The sequence below is a fragment of the Camponotus floridanus genome, unplaced genomic scaffold (genome assembly GCF_003227725.1).
Source record: "Camponotus floridanus strain SB8 unplaced genomic scaffold, Cflo_v7.5 scaffold52, whole genome shotgun sequence".
NCBI classification, from domain to species: Eukaryota; Metazoa; Arthropoda; class Insecta; order Hymenoptera; family Formicidae; genus Camponotus; species Camponotus floridanus.
In genome coordinates, this window is record NW_020229681.1 from 896,174 (window position 1) to 919,864 (window position 23,691).

A 23,691-nucleotide genomic window follows, 5' to 3' on the forward strand; every position below is an offset into this window, starting at 1 on the left:
AATAATCAAATATCTCCATACTGGTTACTTTTAATCTCGATTTTAAACAAAAAATCAGGTTTTGTGTCACATATATTATACTACGTGATATTATAATATTAATATTTACACAAAATTTTTATATTTATTTTTATATTTATTTTATATTTTATATTTTTATATTTACAAGTGTGAATTTTTGATTAAAAAAGATGCATACACACACACACACACACACATATGTATATACAGGGTGTCCCACCAACTTCCGACTGAGTATCATGATTAAATGACAACATGACATATATCAACCTCTAATGCACGAGTCAGAAGTTGGCTATATCGCAGGACCGAAAATGAAATGGTGGACGTCGCCCGCGATATTTCAAGCTGGAAAATTTCGTATAATATGTAAAATATTTACATTAAATCATACATCGTTATATTCGTTTCAAACAGCGTTACAACTTTTATTATATCAAAATATCTACATTATTAAAATATTAAAAAAATTATACATATCTCTCCGTTCTTAAATACAGATAAATTTCGTAATCAACCACTATACTCACAATAAAGTTCAGTTAAAGCCATTAATTTTCATATATATTTGTTATGGTCTATCTCTTTTAAAAGATAAAAGGGAGTGACCACTTCTAGGTGGGATACCCTGTATATATATAGGATATTTTTGGTGTAAGGATGTAAAATGGAATATACTTTTTAGGGCAAATGAGTGATATTTATTTGTTGGATTACAAAATTAATATGAACAAAGAGAGACGCTCGTCTAGCGCGCGTCTTCGCGCTCTCGCAACGACACAGAGATTCTACGTGGGTCGTTTGATAAGTTTGGTAAATTTCCGTGAAATTCAACGAGTATTTTGCAAGTTTTGAGACAGTCTATTTTTTCGACGGTTAAAAAATTGGAATCTCGTTCGACCAAGTGTATAGACCTCAATGGAGACTATGTTGAGAAATAATGTAGATTTTTTCCAAAACAATGTGTTTTACTTGCTTTTTTACCAAATTTATCAAACGACCCTCGTAATTGTCGCGGACCGAAAAATGCTCGGGCGACCTATCTGTTTATATCTAATTCAAATGCTCGAGCGGTCTATCTGTTTATTTCTAGAAAAATACTCAAGCACTTGGGTAGACTTACGGACTCACTCTCTTTCATATATATTATTTATCAAATACATATGTAATATATATGTGTAATAAACATACAAATAAAAGCGGAAGTTATAAACTAACAAATTATAGGCTCCAATTTATGTCTCAATTTTCGAACAATAACACACAAGTATTATTTTTTTAATTTTTCCATAACTATATCTATATTTATATACATATGTATATCTATATATTTATATATATTTATTGTATATATATATATTTATAATAATTTGTTTTCTATGTAATATATTAACAATTAAATTCAAAATCTATTTATTTACCTATCTATTATATTTAAATATATTACATTTGTTTACGTTTTTGCAATTTACATACGGAACATATACGATTAAAATAAAATTTAAATAATTTTTTTAATACAAAAAATACGATCGACAATATTATGATAAGATTAAGAAATAAAAATACGTAAATATCGATTAAATTCTGTTCCACCCAACTCTGGGATCTAAGCGGAGATTCTAAATTTCCAGATGGATGACGGGTGGCGTATTCGATCCACCAAACGGCCAAATCTAACGGCGGCACTGGTCGATCCCGAAATTCATAGGATAACCGTTTCATATTTTTTGTATAACTGCACGACAAATATTTCATTATTAAAAACATTGTATAAACTTATGGTACACATTAATTAAACATGAAGAACATAGAAAATATATATAATAAAACATATTTAACAAAATATATTAAATTCTAAAAAATGTCGTTTTAAGTTATTATTATTATATAACTATAGTTACTTTTATATTAATACTATAATAATTATCACTGAAATATTCGAAATTATCATTGAAATATTATTCAAATTTATTCACAAAATGACATGTATGTATCTGTACATATATCTGTAAATATGTATTAAAAAAACTAATATCAGATATATTCAAATATCGTACCTTTCATTGTAAAGTACTTTTTCAAACGCGTCTAATACTGATTCCGTGGATAAAGTGGCAATGTCTAAGCGAACGCCAGCTCCTTTATGTACTAATAATTCCACATTGGGTTTTTGATCCGCAAAAAATGGCATTCCAATTACTGGCACTCCATTCCAAATAGCCTCTTGTGTACTAAGAAGACCACCATGCGTCCAAATTGCCTTTATATTCTTATGATCTGAATATAAATGTAATATAATAAATTTTAACTATCTCAACTGTATAAGAAATAAAGAGAATTAAAATCTAATATTAATACAAATATTTTGTGAGAATATACTGTGTAAATTTCTCTATTATTAAATTAATATAAAAGTGCAATGCAATTATAATATTATTAAATTAATATAATAATGCAATAATCATTAAAAAACAAATAAGAATTTAAAAATATAAATATTTAGATAAATATATGTACAAAAATAATAACTAATTATAAGAAATCATTATGAACATATTTATTTGCATATCTTCCAATAAATTATGAGACGTACTCAAAATTTCGTTTTGTTGTAGCCATTTCACAACCATTATATTATTTGATACTTCAAATGACAGTTCAATATCTAGCTTCCAAACAACTCGTTGATTGAGTTTTGATAGAGCTTGTGTGACGGCTTTAAGTTTATCTAATCCTATAGATTTCCAGTTTACATTTGTTCCCAATGATATTATGACAGCTCCATTTTTTGCATCATCAAGAAATTTACGTATGCTCTGCAAAACATATTTAACAAGATGAAAAAATACTTCGATAAAATCAAAATATACTTTCACTTATATTCAATCATAAATACATTTACAAAATAATTATAAAATCTATTATAAATGAAGAAATATTTAAAGAATTGGATTAATTTCGCGAGTAATAATAACTACTTAAATTATCAAAAAATCTCGTTATTAATAAGAATATTTTTTTTGTAATATTTCTTGTATATAAAATATAAATATAAATATTCAAATTTTTGTATAAATATGTACAAATCAATAATAAGTTTTAATTAAAGATTCAGAAAAAATTTCATTCAATTCCATTTCTTTAGCATGTACAATTTTGATAGTATTTTTATTAATTCTTAAATAATAAATCTCACATCGGGATATATTACGGCTTTTTCATCGGTAGCTTGTAATGGTTGAGCATGTAGTCCCCAATCTCTATGGCGTTTGGTGGCAGCGGAATCGCGGGTTCAAATGCAGAATGGGTATTGATTAATAAAATGGTAATATTTTTTTCTAGTTCACGTAACGGTCTGATTTCATGACCTATGTACCGTTCAGCAATTCGCTGAGAGATTGGCATGTAATAATAACTTCGTAGAAGATCATCTATGAAGTAATAAAAAGTATTCCACGTTTTTTGACATAGACTTTCGGGTTTCGCAATAGCTGTATTTGGATAAGATCGAACAGTCGGATAATAGGGACCACCGATATAATCTTTAAGCCAAGGTGCAAGACCGTATGGAACGAAACCTACGACAGGTGGTTTGCCTTTAGCAATCTGAAAACAATCTATATAAGATGATATTTTCTCATATTTTTTTATTTTTTTGAGATGATATTCGCTCATATTTTTGATTATGTAAGAAAGCCTAATTCTAAAAAAATGTATATATATATATATATATATATATATATATATATATATGTGTATAAATAGTGATTATAAATATAGGTATAAATGTATGTATATATGTAATAATTATTTCAATCAATTTTCAATCTACTTTTAAATTATAAGCGGTTATAATTTATAACAAATATTTAAAATTGATAATAAATAGAAAATATGTAATAGAAAATAATTTATAATAGATATTCTTAAATTATGTTTTATAAAAATTGTTGCAAAAATTTTCAAGTAAGAAGTTTCAATACTTATATAGTTCAATTTTGTAATTTAATAATTTAAATGTAAATTTATTTTACAATTAGATTGCCAAAATAGACGTAGTAAAAATTAAAAAAGTAATTAAAATTCTTAAAAAAAAATTAATTACAGATTTTTTTTAAAACAATTATACTTTAAATATTATCATCTGTATTATCTAATGCAAATGCTATTTAACTAAAGATTCAAGAGCTCCTGATTATACTTTTCTTTTTCTTTCTTAAATATCTTTTCTTATATTGTTTACACATGTGACGCCAAATTAGATGACTTCATGTATCTTAAAAGTTAAATTATATATAAATACATAAAATTATAATTTAGTCTGTATTAAACGCTACTAGTGAATAGTACATCATAATTTGAATATATATCATTATTATTATATTATTACTAATTTAGAAATTGTATTTTTTAATTCTATTTAAATATAATTTAAATCAGACAATTTATACATATATACATACATACTTTAATACATTGTTTAATCTTACTTGCCACAATCCGTATAAACATTGATGAAGCGTAACGTCCTGTACTATAACATCAAATTCCACATTTTTTATCATCTCCATAAGTTCTTTCGCTTCTTTAGTTTCTATAGTTTTTTCACAAGATGATGATGCTATATTATACAAAAAATATGTCGCATAAGATACACTAAACTTTTCCCATTCATTTGGGTCATAATCCTCGGATTCATGCAACTGTTCCATTATATCACCAAAGATCTAAAAATTACAAGTATAGTTTATTAAACAAAATAAAAATGGCATATGGTGTAGATAGGAAACAATATTTATGTAAAGCCAAAGTTTGTATGGTTACTGCATTAATGTGACATACTTTTAATTGTAAGTACTATCCAAATGATAATGTAATAATAAATGTGTATACGTAATGACTTATGATATGACGTCATTGCAAATATAATTATCTGCCATTTTACTCTCTATTATCTTTATTATTACCTTTATAAATTATCAACTGTTATTTAAATATTTATTAAATTAACGCAGCATTTATGTGTTTCGTTCGCTACTTAATATACATATAATATTGTCGACACCAGTTACGTAAGCTATCAATTTATATTGCGCGCTGAATGTAGATATGTAATAGTTTTATTTAAAATATCTTTAAATTTCTTGTAACATATACTTACAGCGTATGTCATATTCTGTGCGAGTTTACCCTTGATATCAGGTTCATGGATGCTGACTATGTGTACGTGATGGCCTTTGCTAAGTAATCCTTTCAATAAATTTAACGTCCAAATATGATGACTAGTTGATAGTATGGGTTCTAATAGTAAAATCGATAACGAGTTTGATATTGTCACGAGTACCATTAAGGTACAATAAAAAATCAATTTTTTAAACATGATTAACAAGATATGTAATACGTATGCCTTTACTTCACTTGCTTGCTCACAATCGCGTTTCAAGCTCGAATGCATCAGTCTATAGATGTATTTGCCTAATAGCTATTTGTTATCTCTCTTCTGTTACTTATCATCTCCCTCCTCTTTTACCTCCCTCTTACTCTTGCAAAGATTGCTTTGATTGAGTGGCAAGGCCATACAGAAGTGTTAATCTAATGCATGATGATAATGTTTATAAGCTTAATATTTTCAAGAATTTTATTTATTTTTCTCCGAAATTGTGTGAACATAATAAAAATAATAATGATTTAATAAATAAAATAAGTAAAAAATATTATTAATAATAATATTACACACATATATATATATATATATATATATATATATATATCTTTACTTAAATATAAAAAAATATCATCAATGTCTTATTTTTTAAACTACTACAGCAAAATTATCATATGTAATTTATTGATGTATATTATTTTGTTAAGTTTAATTATTTTCAAAGTGCAGTCAATATTTCTTAATTATCTATTTAATTCTTGGGACTATGCATTTTTAACAGTTCTTTATAAAATATGTTAAATTAATTATGATTTAACATAATAAGATACAGTTCAAATATGTTAACAATGTAAGTGTAGTTTCTCTTTAAGTAATTTACTAATTTACTAATTTTGCAATTATTCAAAAAGTTATAAAGAAATTAGGAAGAAATCAATTATATAATGTTCTCGTATCGTTTGATATTAATGTTTAGATTATAAATGAAGACATTACTAATATAACAATCTTTATCATCAGCAATAATATGATTGTTCATATTTAATGCGTACAAAATGACATACAACAGATTATTTCGCAATTCATTTGTAAATGTATGGTATTCCTTGTTTAAATCTCATGTGAAGGAATCAATAATCAAATATCTCCATACTGGTTACTTTTAATCTCGATTTTAAACAAAAAATCAGGTTTTGTGTCACATATATTATACTACGTGATATTATAATATTAATATTTACACAAAATTTTTATATTTATTTTTATATTTATTTTATATTTTATATTTTTATATTTACAAGTGTGAATTTTTGATTAAAAAAGATGCATACACACACACACACACACATATGTATATACAGGGTGTCCCACCAACTTCCGACTGAGTATCATGATTAAATGACAACATGACATATATCAACCTCTAATGCACGAGTCAGAAGTTGGCTATATCGCAGGACCGAAAATGAAATGGTGGACGTCGCCCGCGATATTTCAAGCTGGAAAATTTCGTATAATATGTAAAATATTTACATTAAATCATACATCGTTATATTCGTTTCAAACAGCGTTACAACTTTTATTATATCAAAATATCTACATTATTAAAATATTAAAAAAATTATACATATCTCTCCGTTCTTAAATACAGATAAATTTCGTAATCAACCACTATACTCACAATAAAGTTCAGTTAAAGCCATTAATTTTCATATATATTTGTTATGGTCTATCTCTTTTAAAAGATAAAAGGGAGTGACCACTTCTAGGTGGGATACCCTGTATATATATAGGATATTTTTGGTGTAAGGATGTAAAATGGAATATACTTTTTAGGGCAAATGAGTGATATTTATTTGTTGGATTACAAAATTAATATGAACAAAGAGAGACGCTCGTCTAGCGCGCGTCTTCGCGCTCTCGCAACGACACAGAGATTCTACGTGGGTCGTTTGATAAGTTTGGTAAATTTCCGTGAAATTCAACGAGTATTTTGCAAGTTTTGAGACAGTCTATTTTTTCGACGGTTAAAAAATTGGAATCTCGTTCGACCAAGTGTATAGACCTCAATGGAGACTATGTTGAGAAATAATGTAGATTTTTTCCAAAACAATGTGTTTTACTTGCTTTTTTACCAAATTTATCAAACGACCCTCGTAATTGTCGCGGACCGAAAAATGCTCGGGCGACCTATCTGTTTATATCTAATTCAAATGCTCGAGCGGTCTATCTGTTTATTTCTAGAAAAATACTCAAGCACTTGGGTAGACTTACGGACTCACTCTCTTTCATATATATTATTTATCAAATACATATGTAATATATATGTGTAATAAACATACAAATAAAAGCGGAAGTTATAAACTAACAAATTATAGGCTCCAATTTATGTCTCAATTTTCGAACAATAACACACAAGTATTATTTTTTTAATTTTTCCATAACTATATCTATATTTATATACATATGTATATCTATATATTTATATATATTTATTGTATATATATATATTTATAATAATTTGTTTTCTATGTAATATATTAACAATTAAATTCAAAATCTATTTATTTACCTATCTATTATATTTAAATATATTACATTTGTTTACGTTTTTGCAATTTACATACGGAACATATACGATTAAAATAAAATTTAAATAATTTTTTTAATACAAAAAATACGATCGACAATATTATGATAAGATTAAGAAATAAAAATACGTAAATATCGATTAAATTCTGTTCCACCCAACTCTGGGATCTAAGCGGAGATTCTAAATTTCCAGATGGATGACGGGTGGCGTATTCGATCCACCAAACGGCCAAATCTAACGGCGGCACTGGTCGATCCCGAAATTCATTGGATAATTGTTTCATATTTTTTGTATAACTGCACGACAAATATTTTAGCATTACTAACTTTATGTAAAATTATGGAGCACGTTAGTTAAATACATCACTCAGAGAGAATATAGTAAAATATATTTAATAAAATATATTAAATTCTAAAAAATATTACTTTAAGCTATTATTATCATATAACTATAGTAACTTTTATATTTATATTTATACTATTAATTTAAATAATATATAATATTTATAATATTCTTATATATTATTCCTATATTTATTTTTTTGGATACCAAATAATTATATTAAGATATTAATAAAATCTAATGAAGATATAAATCAAATCAAATTTTTGCAAAATAACACATAAATTTGCATAAATATGTGATGAAAAAGATATTATCAACAATTACAATTTAATACTATACCTTTTATTGTAAAGTATCTTTTCAAACGCGTCTAATATTGATTCTGTGGATAAAGTGGCAAAATCTAAACGAATGCCAGCTCCTTTACGTACTAATAATTCCATATTGGGCATTTGATCCATAAAAAATGGCATTCCAATCACTGGCACACCTTTCCAGATCGCTTCCTGTGTACTGAGAAGACCACCATGTGTCCAAATTGCCTTTATATTCTTATGACCTGAATATAAATATGTATTATAATAAATTTTTATTTTCTCAAATAAAAAAACTATAAGAGATAAAAAGAACTAATATTAATAACATTTTGCTAGCTATGTAAATTTATTTGTTAAATTAATGTAATTATATAATAATCATTATAAAAAAGTAGAACTAAAAAAAATAGATATTTAAATCAATATATATGCAAAAATAATGACTAATAAGAAAAATAATTATTATAAACATATTTAATTGCATATTTTTTATATCTTCCTAATAAGTTATGAGACGTACTCAAAATTTCGTTTTGTTGTAGCCATTTCACAACCATTATATTATTTGATACTTCAAATGACAGTTCAATATCTAGCTTCCAAATAACTCGTTGATTGAGTTTTGATAGAGCCTGTATGACGGCTTTAAGTTTATCTATTCCGATAGATTTCCAGTTTACATTTGTTCCCAATGATACTATGACAGCTCCATTTTTGGCACCATCAAGAAATTCACGTATACTCTGCAAAATATATTTAACAAAATGAAAAAACATTTCGATAAAATCAAAATATACTTACACAGAAAAAAAGGACAATCTTGTTTTGAAAATATATTTAATTTTAACATGGAAATCTTGAAATGAAAATTATATTGTGTTAATTAAAGAAAAATAATAATTGCTTGAATAATTGCTTTCTTGAATGAAGCTATTTTATATAGTTCAATCGAGAAAAATATATTCTTATGATTTAAGACTTAATTTTCTTGAATGGGAAAGAAACAATGTTGGATAGAAAATAATATTTTTAAGTCAAAAATGATAATTTTCTTAAGGAGAATTAAATAATTATGTATTCTTGAGATGATAATTACAATATTAAAATAAGATTATAATATTGTTGAAATTTAACAATGAACACGTTAGTAGTTTAAATATGAAAATTTTGATTTGACACTTATTTTTTGTTCTACGTATATAAATGAATATATTTGGAATATATAGGAATTTAGCGAACTATATTATAAGTCTACTTTAACTCATTGATTATTTCATTACATTAACTCATTGATTAATAATTGCAAATTGCAATAGAATTATACAGAACATTACACACATAAGAGATTATTTATTTATTGCTAAAAATTTTTAGATAGTATTTAGTTTATTTGAAATAGTTATTTATTATTGTTTAATCGACAATGAATAATTAAACTTTTATAGAATTGAATTAATTCCGCTTGTATTAATAAACACTATTGAACTATTTAGTATTTACTAAGACTTCTTGCTATTAATAAAAATATCTTTTTTATAATATTTTGTATAAAAAAATGTACATATATCAAAATCGAAATTTTTGCATGTATATAAACAGATTAAAAGTAAGTTTTATTTCGGCATAAAATTTCAATCAGTTCTATTTCTTTAGGATGTTCAATTTTGATGATATTTTTATTAATTTGTAAATAATAAATCTTACGTCAGGATAAATTACGGCCTTTTTATCAGTAGTTCGTAGTGGTTGAGCATGTAATCCCCCAATCTCTATGGCGTTTGGTGGCAGCGGAATCGCGGGTTCAAACGCAGGATGAGTATTGATTAATAAAATTATAATATTTTTTTCTAGTTCATGTAACGGTCTGATTTCATGACCTACGTATCGCTCAGCAATTTGTTTAGAGAGTGGCATGTAATAATAACTTCGTAGAAAATCATCTATGATATAATAAATAGTATTCCATGTTTTCTGCCATAAACCTTCAGGTTTCGCAAAAGCTGCAGATACATAAGGTCGAACAGTCGGATAATAGGTACCACCTACGCAATCCTTGAGCCAAGGTGCAAGACCGTATGGAATGTAGCCTATGACAGGCGGTTTGCCTTTAGCAACCTGAAAAAAATCTATGTAAAATGATATTTTTTTATGTAACTATAAATCTATGTAAAATGATATTTTTTTATGTAACAAAAAAAGATTAATTCTAAAAGAAATATGATAATTATTTTAATCAATTTTGAATCTACTTTTAAAAATTGTAAGCGATTATAATTTATATAACAAGTTCTTAAATATTATAATAGATAAAAATTATAATAGATCGATAAAAATTATAATAGCTAAAAATTTTAATAGATAGAAAATCTATAATATAAAATAATTTATAATAGATATTTTTAAATTATGTTTTAAAAAATTTTTGTAAAAATTTTTAGATAAAAAGTACTTATATTTCAGTTTTAAAATAAATTCATTTTAAAATTAGATTGTCAAAATTAATGTAATATAAATTCAAAAAGGAAATTTCTTGTTTAATAAATATTAATTACAGATTTTTTTACTAAAACTATTATACTTTAAATATTTGGATCCACTATATATTTTGAGTATTGTTTAACTAAATCTCCAAGAGTTTTTGATTATAATTTTTTTTTAATATCTTCTTTTTTCTTTTTTGACCATGCCAAATTAGATAATTCTATATACGTTAAATGTAGCATTATATAAGTACATAAATTATAATTGTGTTATGATTATTATTATTATTGTTATTATTATTATTACTATTATTATTATTATTATTATTATTATTATTATAATATTATTATTATTATTATTACTAATTACTTATTATTATTATGACTAATTGTGAAATTAGATTTAATTCTATTTAATCTATTTATAAATCACAGTTTATACATATATATATATATACACACTTCAATGGAATTTATTCTTACATGCCACAATCCGTACAGACATTGACCTAACGTAAGGTCATGTACTATAACATCAAATTCAACATTTTTTATCATTTCCAAAAGTTCTTTCGCTCCTCTAGTTTCTACTGATTTCTCACAAACTGATAATCCTAAATTATAGAAAAGATATATCGTCTGAAATACGTTAAGCTTTTCCCAGTCATTTGGATCATAATCCTCAGCTTCACGCAATTGTTGCATTATATCAAAAATCTAAAAATCACAAATATATTTTATTATATAGGACATGGTACGGATTTTAGGAAACAATATTTATGTAAAATCGAAGATGCACAGTTGCTACATTAATGTGATGTACTATTAAGTAATATTAAAATGATCGTGTAACAATGAATAATGACGTAACATGTAATGACATAATTGCAAAAGAAATACCTGTAACTTCATTATTATCTTTACCATTACTTTTATAAATTATTAGAAACTACTTCAATGCATAGCAAATTAACGCAGCATTTATGCGTTTTTTGCTATTTGTATGCGACATTATCGACTTAACCATACACTATCAATTTAAATTGCGCGTTGAATATATGTACAAATACATACATACACATATATATACAGTGACCGGCAAAAATAAAAAGCCACCTTAACTATAAAACTGATTTGATGCTAAAAGGTAAAAAAAATTTATTATAAAGTTTTTTATAACTAAAACTGAAAATTTATTAAGTAATTTAATGTTTTTAATTAAAAAGAAATTATTTTTTATTTAATACTGTATTTATTTCTATATAATCATTTATTTAAGACAAAATAAAAAAGCCAGTTAAGGTAACATAGTATTACGATTTAAAAAAACAACAATATTATTTTAATTAATAATTAATATGATTTCCTTTAGCCTCAATTACTTTTTGCAGTCTTTTTGGTATACTTTCAATTAAATTTTTTAAATGTTGTGGATCCAAATTCTCCCAGGCTAGTTGTAATGCTTCAAAATAAGAATTCTTGTTAGTTACTCCGCTTTTATTAATCCTATTATCCAAAATTGCCCACAGATTTTCGATAGGGTTCAAATCTGGAGATTGCGGAGGCCATTCAAGTTGTTTAATTCGGCAGGAACGAAAAAAAGCTTGACTTTTCTTTGCTGTGTGTTTCGGGTCATTATCTTGTTGGAAAATAAAATTATCTTCTAGTCCGAGTTTCAACAAACACTCCTCCAAATTTTCATTTATTATATCAATGTAGACATCTGCTGTCATAATTCCGTTAATTTTGACAAGATTTCCCACTCCTGCCCATGAGAAACATCCCCAGACTAAAATATTTCCTCCGCCATACTTTACAGTTTTCTGAATATGACGATCTTGAAGCTCTTCGCCGTGTTTTCTCCAGACTCTAATCCGCTTCTTTTGTCCAAATAACTCGAATTTGCTTTCATCTGTCCATAAAATATTTTTCCAGAAGTCCAATGACATATTTGCATACTTCCGAGCAAATTGCAAACGTTTTTTCTTATTGGTGACGCTAAAGAAAGGTTGTTTACGTGCAAACCGGCTGTGTAAATTTGCTTCATTGAGTCTTCGACGTACAGTGCGGTCAGAAACAGTAAGATAAATGTTTTCCTGAATTTCTCTAACAGTAATCTTTGGATTTTTCTTAACTTCACGGATTATTTTCATATCCTCCCGCTTGGATGTTGCTCGTTTTCGACCTCTTCCGATTCTATCTGCCACCGATCCAATTGATTGAAATTTTCTTCTGATCTGTTCTACTGCTCCTCTACTTACTTCATAATTTTTGGCTATATTCCGTTGGGAAAGACCTTTTTGAATATCTCGCACAATTAAGTTTCGAACTTCTGTGGAAATTGATCTTCCTCCCATTTTTGACCGCGAATTTTTTGTAATAATCGAGATAAGCCAATGTTGCAAAAATGATTAACAACAACGAGAAGTGAGCGCAATAACACGAACATGTTGACATGACAACCAAACAAAATATTGTATATATTAAATCGAACAAATCTGAATGGCTTTTTTATTTTGTCAATATAATAAACAGCAATATTTAAGAAATATAAATAAAACTGAAAAGTAAAAAATAATTTATGTAATTGTAACATAAAATTTTAAAATAAATAATAAATACTTCTTCTTTCATCAATGAAAATCTCATCGTTTTAATATTTTTACTCTTTCATTAAGCAAAACAGTATAACTAGGAAAGTGGCTTTTTATTTTTGCCGGTCACTGTATATATATATATATATATATATATATATATGTATGTATGTATGTATTTGTACATACATTCAGTGCGCAATTTAAATGTATATATTTGTGTATATACATACATACATGTAATACATACATTCACACAGAGGGCAATCTCTCGCCAAAAAAAAGATCTTGTAGCTTACTTCGAGAACTTTTTGAAACACTATAATAAAGTATTTTGTCATCGAGTACTTTTCGAGTTATGGGGCTTGAAATAATTTCTTAATTTTACATAACCCATAAAATATCTAGTAAAATTCATTTTTCGATTATCTTACCTTAACACTTTTATGTACAAAATAATAAGAGGAATCAATTGGTGTAAAGAAAACACATAATTGTTTCGAAGTAAAAATATGTAATTTTCAATTCACAATTACATTTATATATGTATATATACATGAGGGTCGTTTGATAAGTTTGGTAAAAAAGCAAATAAAACACATTATTTTTGAAAAAATTTCTGTTATTTCTTAATATAGTCTCCATCGAGGTCTATACACTTAGTCTAACAAATTTCCAATTTTTTAATACCGTCGGAAAAGTAGTCTTAAAGCCTGCAAAATACTCATTGACGGCGACAACTTCTTCGTTCAACGAGAATTTCTTTCCACCGAGCCAGATTTTCAAATTTGGAAACTGGAAGAATTCGCATGGAACCAAATCCGAAGAATAGGATGGATGAGGAATTAATTCGAAACGCAATTCGTGTAATTTTACCAACTTTTGTTTTTTTTCTTTTCATTTTTGTAACAACAGTCAAACCACTTGCTTCAAATGACTATCGAACGTAAACAACGCGTACTTTTGCTTGAAATTTTTTAGAGAGGTATGAAAAGGAACTTTACAAGCAACAAGTCACCAAATGGATTGTGACGCAATTTCACGGAAATTTACCAAACTTATCAAACGACCCACGTACATCAGTGAGATGTATATATGTTTATGTATAAAATTTTATCTAAAATATATTCAAATTTCTTTTAACATATATATGCTTACACCGTATGTCATATTCTCGGCGAGTTTGCCTTTGATATTGGGTTCATGGATGCTGACTATGTGTACGTGATGACCTTTGCTGAGTAGTCCCTTCAATAAATTCATCGTCCAAACATGATGACTGGTTGACGGTGTGGGTTGCACCAATAAAATTGATAATGAACTTGATATTGTCACAAGTCCCATTAAAGTACAATAAAAAATGAATTTTTTTAACATGATTAACAATATATATAATACGAATGCCTTGTTCACAATCGCGTTTCAAGCTCAAATGCATCAATCTATTTATATATTTGCCTTATAGTTACTTGTTATCTCTCTTCTTTTACATGTTATCTCTCTTTTCTCTTACTCTCTTGTTCTTGCAAAAATTGCTTTGATTGAATGGCAAGGCCACACAAAGTTATTAACATTCATAATGATAACGTTTATAAGCTTAATATTTTTAAGAATTTTATTTATTTTCTTGGAAATTGTATGAACATAGTAAATATAATAAACATTTAATACATAAAAAATATTATTAACAACATTCTAATATTTTTACTTAAATATAAAAAATATGATAAGACTGTATCTTATCTTTCAAATTACTTCAGCGTAATTATTTTATATAATTATTGATTATATATATTATTTTGTTATGAATGCTCAGTTATTATTACTTTTTAAAATACAATATTTCTTATTGTCTATTTAATTCTAACATTTTTAACGGTTCTGTATGAATGTTAAATTAATTATGATTTAATATTTAAATATATATAGTTATGATATAATTCAAATACAAAATGTTAAATGCAGTTTCTCTTTAAATAATTTACTAATTGTACAATCATTCAAAAAATATGAAGAAATAAAAAAGAAATCACTATTATATAATTCAATAATATGTAGTGTTTATTTCATCGATTTCATATTATTATTGACATTAAAAGGAAACTAACAGAAGATTAACATAATATTCTTTATTGTCAGCAATAATGATTGTTCATACTTGATGGACATGCAAAATGACATACAACAGATCAATGACGCAATTCTTTTGTCAATGTCATAGTGCTTCGTGTTTAAATATCACGTGAAAGAATCTATTATCACGTATCTCCATATTATTTACTTCTAATTTCAATTTTAAGGAAAGAATTAGATATTTGTATGATACATATATTACGTGATATTATGATATTAACATTTACGTAAAATTTTTAAATGTGTTAAATATTTATATTATAAATGTGATTTTTTTATTTAAAAAAGATATATATTTTGTATGAAAATATATATGTAATAAATATATGTAATAAATATATGTAATAAATATATAAATAAAAACAAAATAAATTATAGACTATAACAAGTATGTCTTAATCTTCAAGCAATAATATACAAATATTATTTTTATATATATATATATATATATATATATATGTATGTATATGTATTAGTTTTATCTAACAATAAAATATATTTTTATAAATTTCTTGTAACAATGCTTGCAGCGTATGCCATATTCTGTGCGAGTTTATCTTTGATATCAGATTCATGAATGCTAACTATGTGTTCGTGATGGCCTTTACTAAGTAATTCTTTCAATAAATTTAACACCCAAATATGATGACTATTTGATAGTATGGTAACAGTAGTTTGATAGTATTGTAACAGTAAAATCGATAATGAGTTTGACATTGTCTCATTACAGTATAATAAAAAATCAGTTTTTTAAACATAATTAACAAGATACGCCTTTTATTTCACTTGCTTGCTCACAATTGAGTTTCAAGTTGGAATACACCAATCTATTATGTAATGCCTGTATTACCTGATATCTTCATATCTCTCTTTTCTTTTCTCTTACTCTTTTAGTCTTGCAAAGATTGCTTTGATTGAATGGCAAGGCCACACAAAGTTATTAACCTACATAATGATAGTGCTTGTAAACTTATTATTTACAAGAATTTTATTTATTTTTCTTCGAAATTGTGTGAACATAATAAAAATAATAATGATTTAATAAATAAAATACATAAAAAATATTATTAACAATAACGTCACATATCTTTCCTTAAATATAAAAAAGTACCATCAAACAATATTTTATTTTTCAAAATACTACAGCATAATTATCATATGTAATTTACTGATATATATCATATGTAATTTACTGATTATTTTGTTAAGTTCAGTTATTTTTAGAATACAATCAATATTTCTTAATTATCTATTCGTTCTCGCAACTATGCATTTTTTACAGTTTTTTATAAAAATATGTTATATTCATTATATTTTACTATGACATAGAGTTCAAATACGTCAATTTAAGTGCATTTTTTCTTTAAATAGTTTATTAATTTCGTAAGCATTCAAAAAGTTACATAGAAGTTATATAGACGCTAGACAGAAGTTACATAGAAGTTAGATAGAATAAGTTACACAGAAGTTAGGAAGAAATCAGTCATATCTAAATAATATATAGTGTTGTCGTATCGTTTGGTATTACTGTTTAGAGATTAAACGAAGACATTGATAAGTTATTGATTGTATTATTGCTGATAAAGATTATTGACATAATAATCTTTATCAGCAATAATATAATGATTGTTCATATTTAATGCGTCCAAAATGATATACAACAGAATAATAACACAATTCATTTGTAAATGTTATGATGCTTCTAGTTTAAATCTCATTTTAAGGAATTAATTATCAAATATCTCCATACTGTTTACTTTATGCTAATCTCAATTTTAAACAAACAATTAGTTTTTGCGTAACACATATATTACATATATGTGATATTACAATATTAATATTTGCACAAAATTTTTATATTTACAAATGTTTTTTTTATTAAAAATGATGTATAAATATTGTACATGGAAATATATATGTAATAAATGTAAATAATAAATATACAAATAAAAGCAGAACAAATTATAGGCAACAATTTATGTCTCAATCTTCGAATAATAACACACAAATATTATTATTTTTTTTTAATTTTTGCATAACTATACCTATATTTATACATATATTCATAATAATATATACGTATTATCTTACATTAAAATTAAATTCAACACCTATTATTATATTTGAATATATTATATTTATTTATATTTTTACATTATTATTTTTATTTATTTATTACATTTGTTTACGTTTTTGCAATTTAGATATAGAATATACACTATTATAATAAAATTTAATTAATTTTTTCAATATAAAAAGTATAGCCGACAATATTACTGTAAGAATAAGAAACAAGAATGCGTATATATCGATTAGATTCTGTTCTACCCAACTTTGGGATCTAAGCGAAGATTCTAAACTTCCATGTGGATGACGGGCAGCGTATTCGATCCACCAAACGGCCAAATCTAACGGCGGCACTGGTCGATCCCGAAATTCATTGGATAATCGTTTCATATTATTTGTATAACTGCACGACAAATATTTTATCATTAGGAACATTATGTACACTTATGATACACATTAATTAAATATGCAAATCACAGAAAAATATATGTAATAAAACATATTTAATAAAATATACTAAATTCTGAAAAATATTATTTTAAGCTATTATTACTATATAACTATAGTAACTTTTATATTTATACTATTATTTTAAAAAACATCAAATATTTATTCTTATATATTATTCTTATATTTATTTTTTCAGATAACAATTATTATATTAAGATATTAATAAAATCTAACCAAGATATAAATTAAATCAAATTTACTTGCAAATAACACATATATTCGCATAAATATGTGATGAAAAAGATATTATCAATAATTACAATTTAATACTATACCTTTTATTGTAAAGTACTTTTTCAAACGCGTCTAATATTGATTCTGTAGATAAAGAGGCAAAATTTAAACGAACTCCAGCCCCTTTATGTACTAATAATTCCACATTGGGTATTTGATCCATATAAAATGGCATTCCAATCACTGGCACACCTTTCCAAATCGCTTCTTGTGTACTGAGAAGACCACCATGTATCCAAATTGCCCTTACATTTTTATGACCTGAATATAAATGTGTATTATAATCAATTTTCTCAAATAAGATATACTGTAAGAGATAAAGAAAACAAGAATCTGATATTAATAAACATTTTGCTAGCTTGTAGATTTATTTATTAAATTTCTATAATTACGTAATAATCATTAACAAAAACAAATAAGAATCAAAAAATATAGATAAATATTTAAATACAAATTATATATACAAATTATATATAATTATATATACAAAAAGGATTAATCGTAAGAAAAATAAACATTATAAACATATCAAATTATAATATTTTTCGTATTTTCCAATAAATTATGAGGCATACTCAAAATTTCGTTTTGTTGTAGCCATTTCACAATCATTACATTATTTGGCACTTGAAATGGCAGTTCAATATCTAGCTTCCAAATAACACGTTCTTTTAGTTTTGAAAAAGCCTGTGTAATGGCTTTAAGTTTATCTAATTCGATAGATTTCCAGTTTACATTTGTTCCCAATGATACTACAACAGCTCCGTTTTCTGCACCATCAAGAAATTCACGTATGTTCTGCAATAATTTGATATATATAACAAAATAAAAACATTTTAATAAAATTAAAATATACTTTCACTTATATGTTAATTCATTTATGTCATTCATAAATACATAAATTTATAAAATAATTATTTATAATTACATTTCAAGAAATCGACATTTTATAATTAAATTTATATGATTTTTCTGTATATATATACATATATATATATATATATATATATATATATATATATAACATATATATAGAGTGTCTCAAAACTCATAATGAATCTTTCAAAGCAAATTCCTGGGATCATTTGGAGACGATTTTTCCTCAGCGAAAATATCGATGAAGGCCATCATTTTTGTATGTTCCCGATTTTTGTCATCATATATCTTTGCAATTCAGCCTTAAATTAAAACTCAACTAAAATAAACTCTATTTAAAATTAATCGAAGAATGTGGTTTGTTATATACTGTTAATATTTTATTTCTACAAAAGCTTAGTTTACGAAAAGCCTCTTATTTCCAATCATAATTCGTAAATTATTAGCCTCGACATTTTCGTTGAGGAAAAATCGTCTTCAGATGATCCCAAGAATCTGTCTTTAAAAGATTCATTTTGAGTTTTGAGACACCCTGTATATACATAAATTGAAATTTTTACATGTATATGCAAAGATCAAAAATAAGTTTTAATTCGAAATAAAATTTCAATCCGTTCTATTTCTTTAGGATGTTCAATTTTGATAGTATTTTTATCAATTTTGAAATAATAAATCTTACATCAGAATATATTACGGTTTTTTCATCAGTAGCTTGTAGAGGTTCAACATGCAATCCCCCAACCTCTATGGCGTTTGGTGGCAGCGGGATCGCGGGTTCAAATGCAGAATGAGTATTGATTAATAAAATGGTAATACTTTTTTCTAATTCATGTAACGGTCTGATTTTTTGACCTATGTATCGCTCAGCAATTCGTTGAGAGAGTGGTGTGTAATAACTTCGTAGAAAATCGTCCGCGATATAATAAATAGTATTCCACGTTTTCTGCCATAAACCTTCGGGTTTTGCAAAATCTACACATACATAAGGTCGAACAGTCGGATAATAAGTACCACCGATATAATCCTTGAGCCAAGGTGTAAGACCGAGTGGAATGTAACCTACGACAGGCGGTCTGCCTTTAGCAACCTGAAAACAATCTATGTAAAATCATATTTTTTCATGTTTTTAAATTACATAAAAAAGACTTATTCTAAAAGACATATATATATATATATATATATATATATATATAATTATTAATAATAATTATTTTAATCAATTTTTAATCTATTTTTAAAAATTGTAAGCGATTATAATTTATCTAAGAACTTCTTTAAAATTATAATAGATAATAATTATAATAGATCGATAAAAATTATAATAGCTAAAATTTATAATAGATAGAAAATTTATAATATAAAATAATTTATAATAGATATTTTTAAATTATGTTTTAAAAAATTTTTGTAAAAATTTTTAGATAAAAAATACTTGTATTTCAGTTTTAAAATAAGTTCAGCTTAAAATTAAGCTTTAAATCGTCACAATTAATGAAATATAATTTCAAAAAGGAAATTTCTCGTTTAGAAAATATTAATTACAGATTTTTTTATTAAAACTATTATACTTTAAATATTATGATCCACTATATGTTTTCAGTATTGTTTAACTAAATCTCCAAGAGTTTTTGATATTATAATTTTTTTTTTAATATCTTCTTTTTTCTTTTTTGACCATGCCAAATTAGATAATTTTATGTACGTTAAATATAGCATTATATAAGTACATAAAATTGTAATTTTGTTATGATTATTATTATTATTATTATTATTATTATTATTATTATTATTATTATTATTATTATTATTATTATTACTAATTATTACTAATTACTTATTATTATTATTACTAATTGTAAAATTAGATTTAATTCTATTTAATCTATTTAAATCACAGTTTGTACATATATATACACACTTCATTGGAATTTATTCTTACATGCCACAATCCGTACAGGCATTGATATAACGTAATGTCATGTACTATGACATCGAATTCAACATTTTTTATCATTTCCAAAAGTTCTTTCGCTTCTCTACTTTCTACTATTTTTTCACTAATTGTAAATTCCATCATATCATGTATAGTGTACATCATTTGAAATACATTAAGTTTTTGCCAATCATTTGGATTATAATCCTTAGCTTCATGCAATTGTTGCATTATATCAAAAATCTAAAAATCACAAATATATTTTATTATATAGGACATAGTGCGGATTTTAGGAAACAATATTTATGTAAAATCGAAGATGTACGGTTGCTACATTAATGTGATGTACTATTAAGTAATATCCAAATCGTGTAACAATGAGTAATAACGTAACATGTAATGACGTAACATCGCGAAAGAATTACCTGTAACTTCATTATTATCTTTACCATTACCTTTATAAATTATTAGATACTACTTAAATGCATAGCAAATTAACGCAGTATTTATGCGTTTTTTGCTATTTGTATGCGACATTATCGACTTAACCATACACTATCGATTTAAATTGCGCGCTGAATATATGTGCAAATACATACATACATACATATATATATATATATATATATATATATATGTATGTATTTGTACATATATTCAGTGCGCAATTTAAATGTATGTATTTGTGTATATACATACATACATGTAATACATACATTCACACAGAGGGCAATCTCTCGCTAAAAAAAAAGATCTTGTAGCTTACTTCGAGAACTTTTTGAAACACTATAATGAAGTATTTTTTCATCGAGTACTTTTCGAGTTATGGGGCTTGAAATAATTTCTTAATTTTACATAACTCATAAAATATCTAGTAAAATATTCATTTTTCGATTATCTTATCTTAACACTTTTATGTACAAAATAATAAGAGAAACCAATTGGTGTAAAGAAAACACATAATTGTTTTGAAGAAAAAATATGTAATTTGCAATTCACAATTACAATTATATATATGTATATATATATATATATATATATATATATGTATATATATATATATATATATATCCACGTATATATGTTTATGTTGGAAATTTTATCTAAAATATATTCAAATTTCTTTTAACATATATATGCTTACACCGTATGTCATATTCTCGGCGAGTTTGCCTTTGATATTGGGTTCATGGATGCTGACTATGTGTACGTGATGACCTTTGCTGAGTAGTCCCTTCAATAAATTCATCGTCCAAACATGATGACTGGTTGACGGTATGGGTTGCACCAATAAAATCGATAATGAACTTGATATTGTCGCAAGTCCCATTAAAGTACAATAAAAAATCAATTTTTTTAACATGATTAACAAGATGTATAATACGAATGCCTTTTTTACTTGTTTACAATCGCGTTTTAAGCTCAAATGCATCAATCTATTTATATATTTGTCTTATAGCTATTTCTTATCTCTTTTCCTTTACTTGTTATCTGTCTTTTCTCTTACTTTTTTGTTCTTGCAAAAATTGCTTTGACTGAATGGTAAGGCCACACAAAGTTGTTAACATTCATAATGATAACGCTTATAAGCTTAATATTTTTAAGAATTTTATTTATTTTCTTGAAAATTGTGTGAACATAGTAAATATAATAAAAATTTAATACATAAAAAATATTATTAACAACATTCTAATATCTTTACTTAAATATAAAAAATATGAGAAGACTGTATTTTATCTTTTAAGACTGAACTCTTATCTTTCAAACTTCTTCTGAACTCTTAGCTTTCAAACTACTTCTTTTTAAGACTGACTATTATCTTTCAAACTATTTCAGCGTAATTATTTTATATAATTTATTGATTATATATATTATTTTGTTATAAATCTTCAGTTATTATTACTTTTCAAAATGCAATATTTCTTATTGTCTATTTAATTCTTACAACATTTTTAACGGTTCTTTATGAATGTTAAATTAATTATGATTTAACATTTAAATACATATAGTTATGATATAATTTAAATACAAAATGTTAAATGCAGTTTCTCTTTAAATAATTTACTAATTGTACAATCATTCAAAAAGTATGAAGAAATTAAAATGAAATCACTATCATATATTTCAATAATATGTAGTGCTTATCTCGTATCGATTTCATATTATTATTGACATTAAAAGGAAACAGAAGATTAACATAATAATCTTTATCATCAACAATAATGATTGTTCATACTTGATGGACATGCAAAATGACATACAACAGATCAATGACGCAATTCTTTTGTCAATGTCATAGTGCTTCGTGTTTAAATATCACGTGAAAGAATCTATTATCACGTATCTCCATATTATTTACTTCTAATTTCAATTTTAAGGAAAGAATTAGATATTTGTATGATACATATATTACGTGATATT

The 23,691-nt window shown here is 25.1% G+C and overlaps 2 protein-coding genes and 1 pseudogene across 2 annotated transcripts; all 3 read right to left on the bottom strand.

Moving 5' to 3' along the window:
• Positions 1-1,464: 1,464 nt before the first annotated feature.
• Positions 1,465-5,486, bottom strand: LOC112639236 (annotated as a pseudogene).
• Positions 5,487-7,782: 2,296 nt separating this feature from the next.
• Positions 7,783-14,933, bottom strand: LOC105252870 (UDP-glucuronosyltransferase 2B31-like). The gene is made up of 6 exons (XM_025412536.1): positions 14,676-14,933; positions 11,407-11,640; positions 10,148-10,558; positions 8,964-9,186; positions 8,466-8,685; positions 7,783-8,077 (listed from the first exon to the last, which is right to left on the bottom strand). The coding sequence occupies exons 1-6, from the start codon at positions 14,892-14,894 to the stop codon at positions 7,783-7,785; spliced, it is 1,602 nt and encodes a 533-aa protein (XP_025268321.1). The 5' UTR covers positions 14,895-14,933.
• A 2,892-nt stretch (positions 14,934-17,825) lies between these two features.
• LOC105258431 (UDP-glucuronosyltransferase 2B1) lies at positions 17,826-22,678 on the bottom strand. Its single transcript, XM_025412537.1, has 6 exons — positions 22,415-22,678; positions 21,277-21,513; positions 20,017-20,424; positions 19,037-19,259; positions 18,503-18,722; positions 17,826-18,120 (listed from the first exon to the last, which is right to left on the bottom strand). The coding sequence occupies exons 1-6, from the start codon at positions 22,631-22,633 to the stop codon at positions 17,826-17,828; spliced, it is 1,602 nt and encodes a 533-aa protein (XP_025268322.1). The 5' UTR covers positions 22,634-22,678.
• Between the last annotated feature and the right edge of the window lie 1,013 nt (positions 22,679-23,691).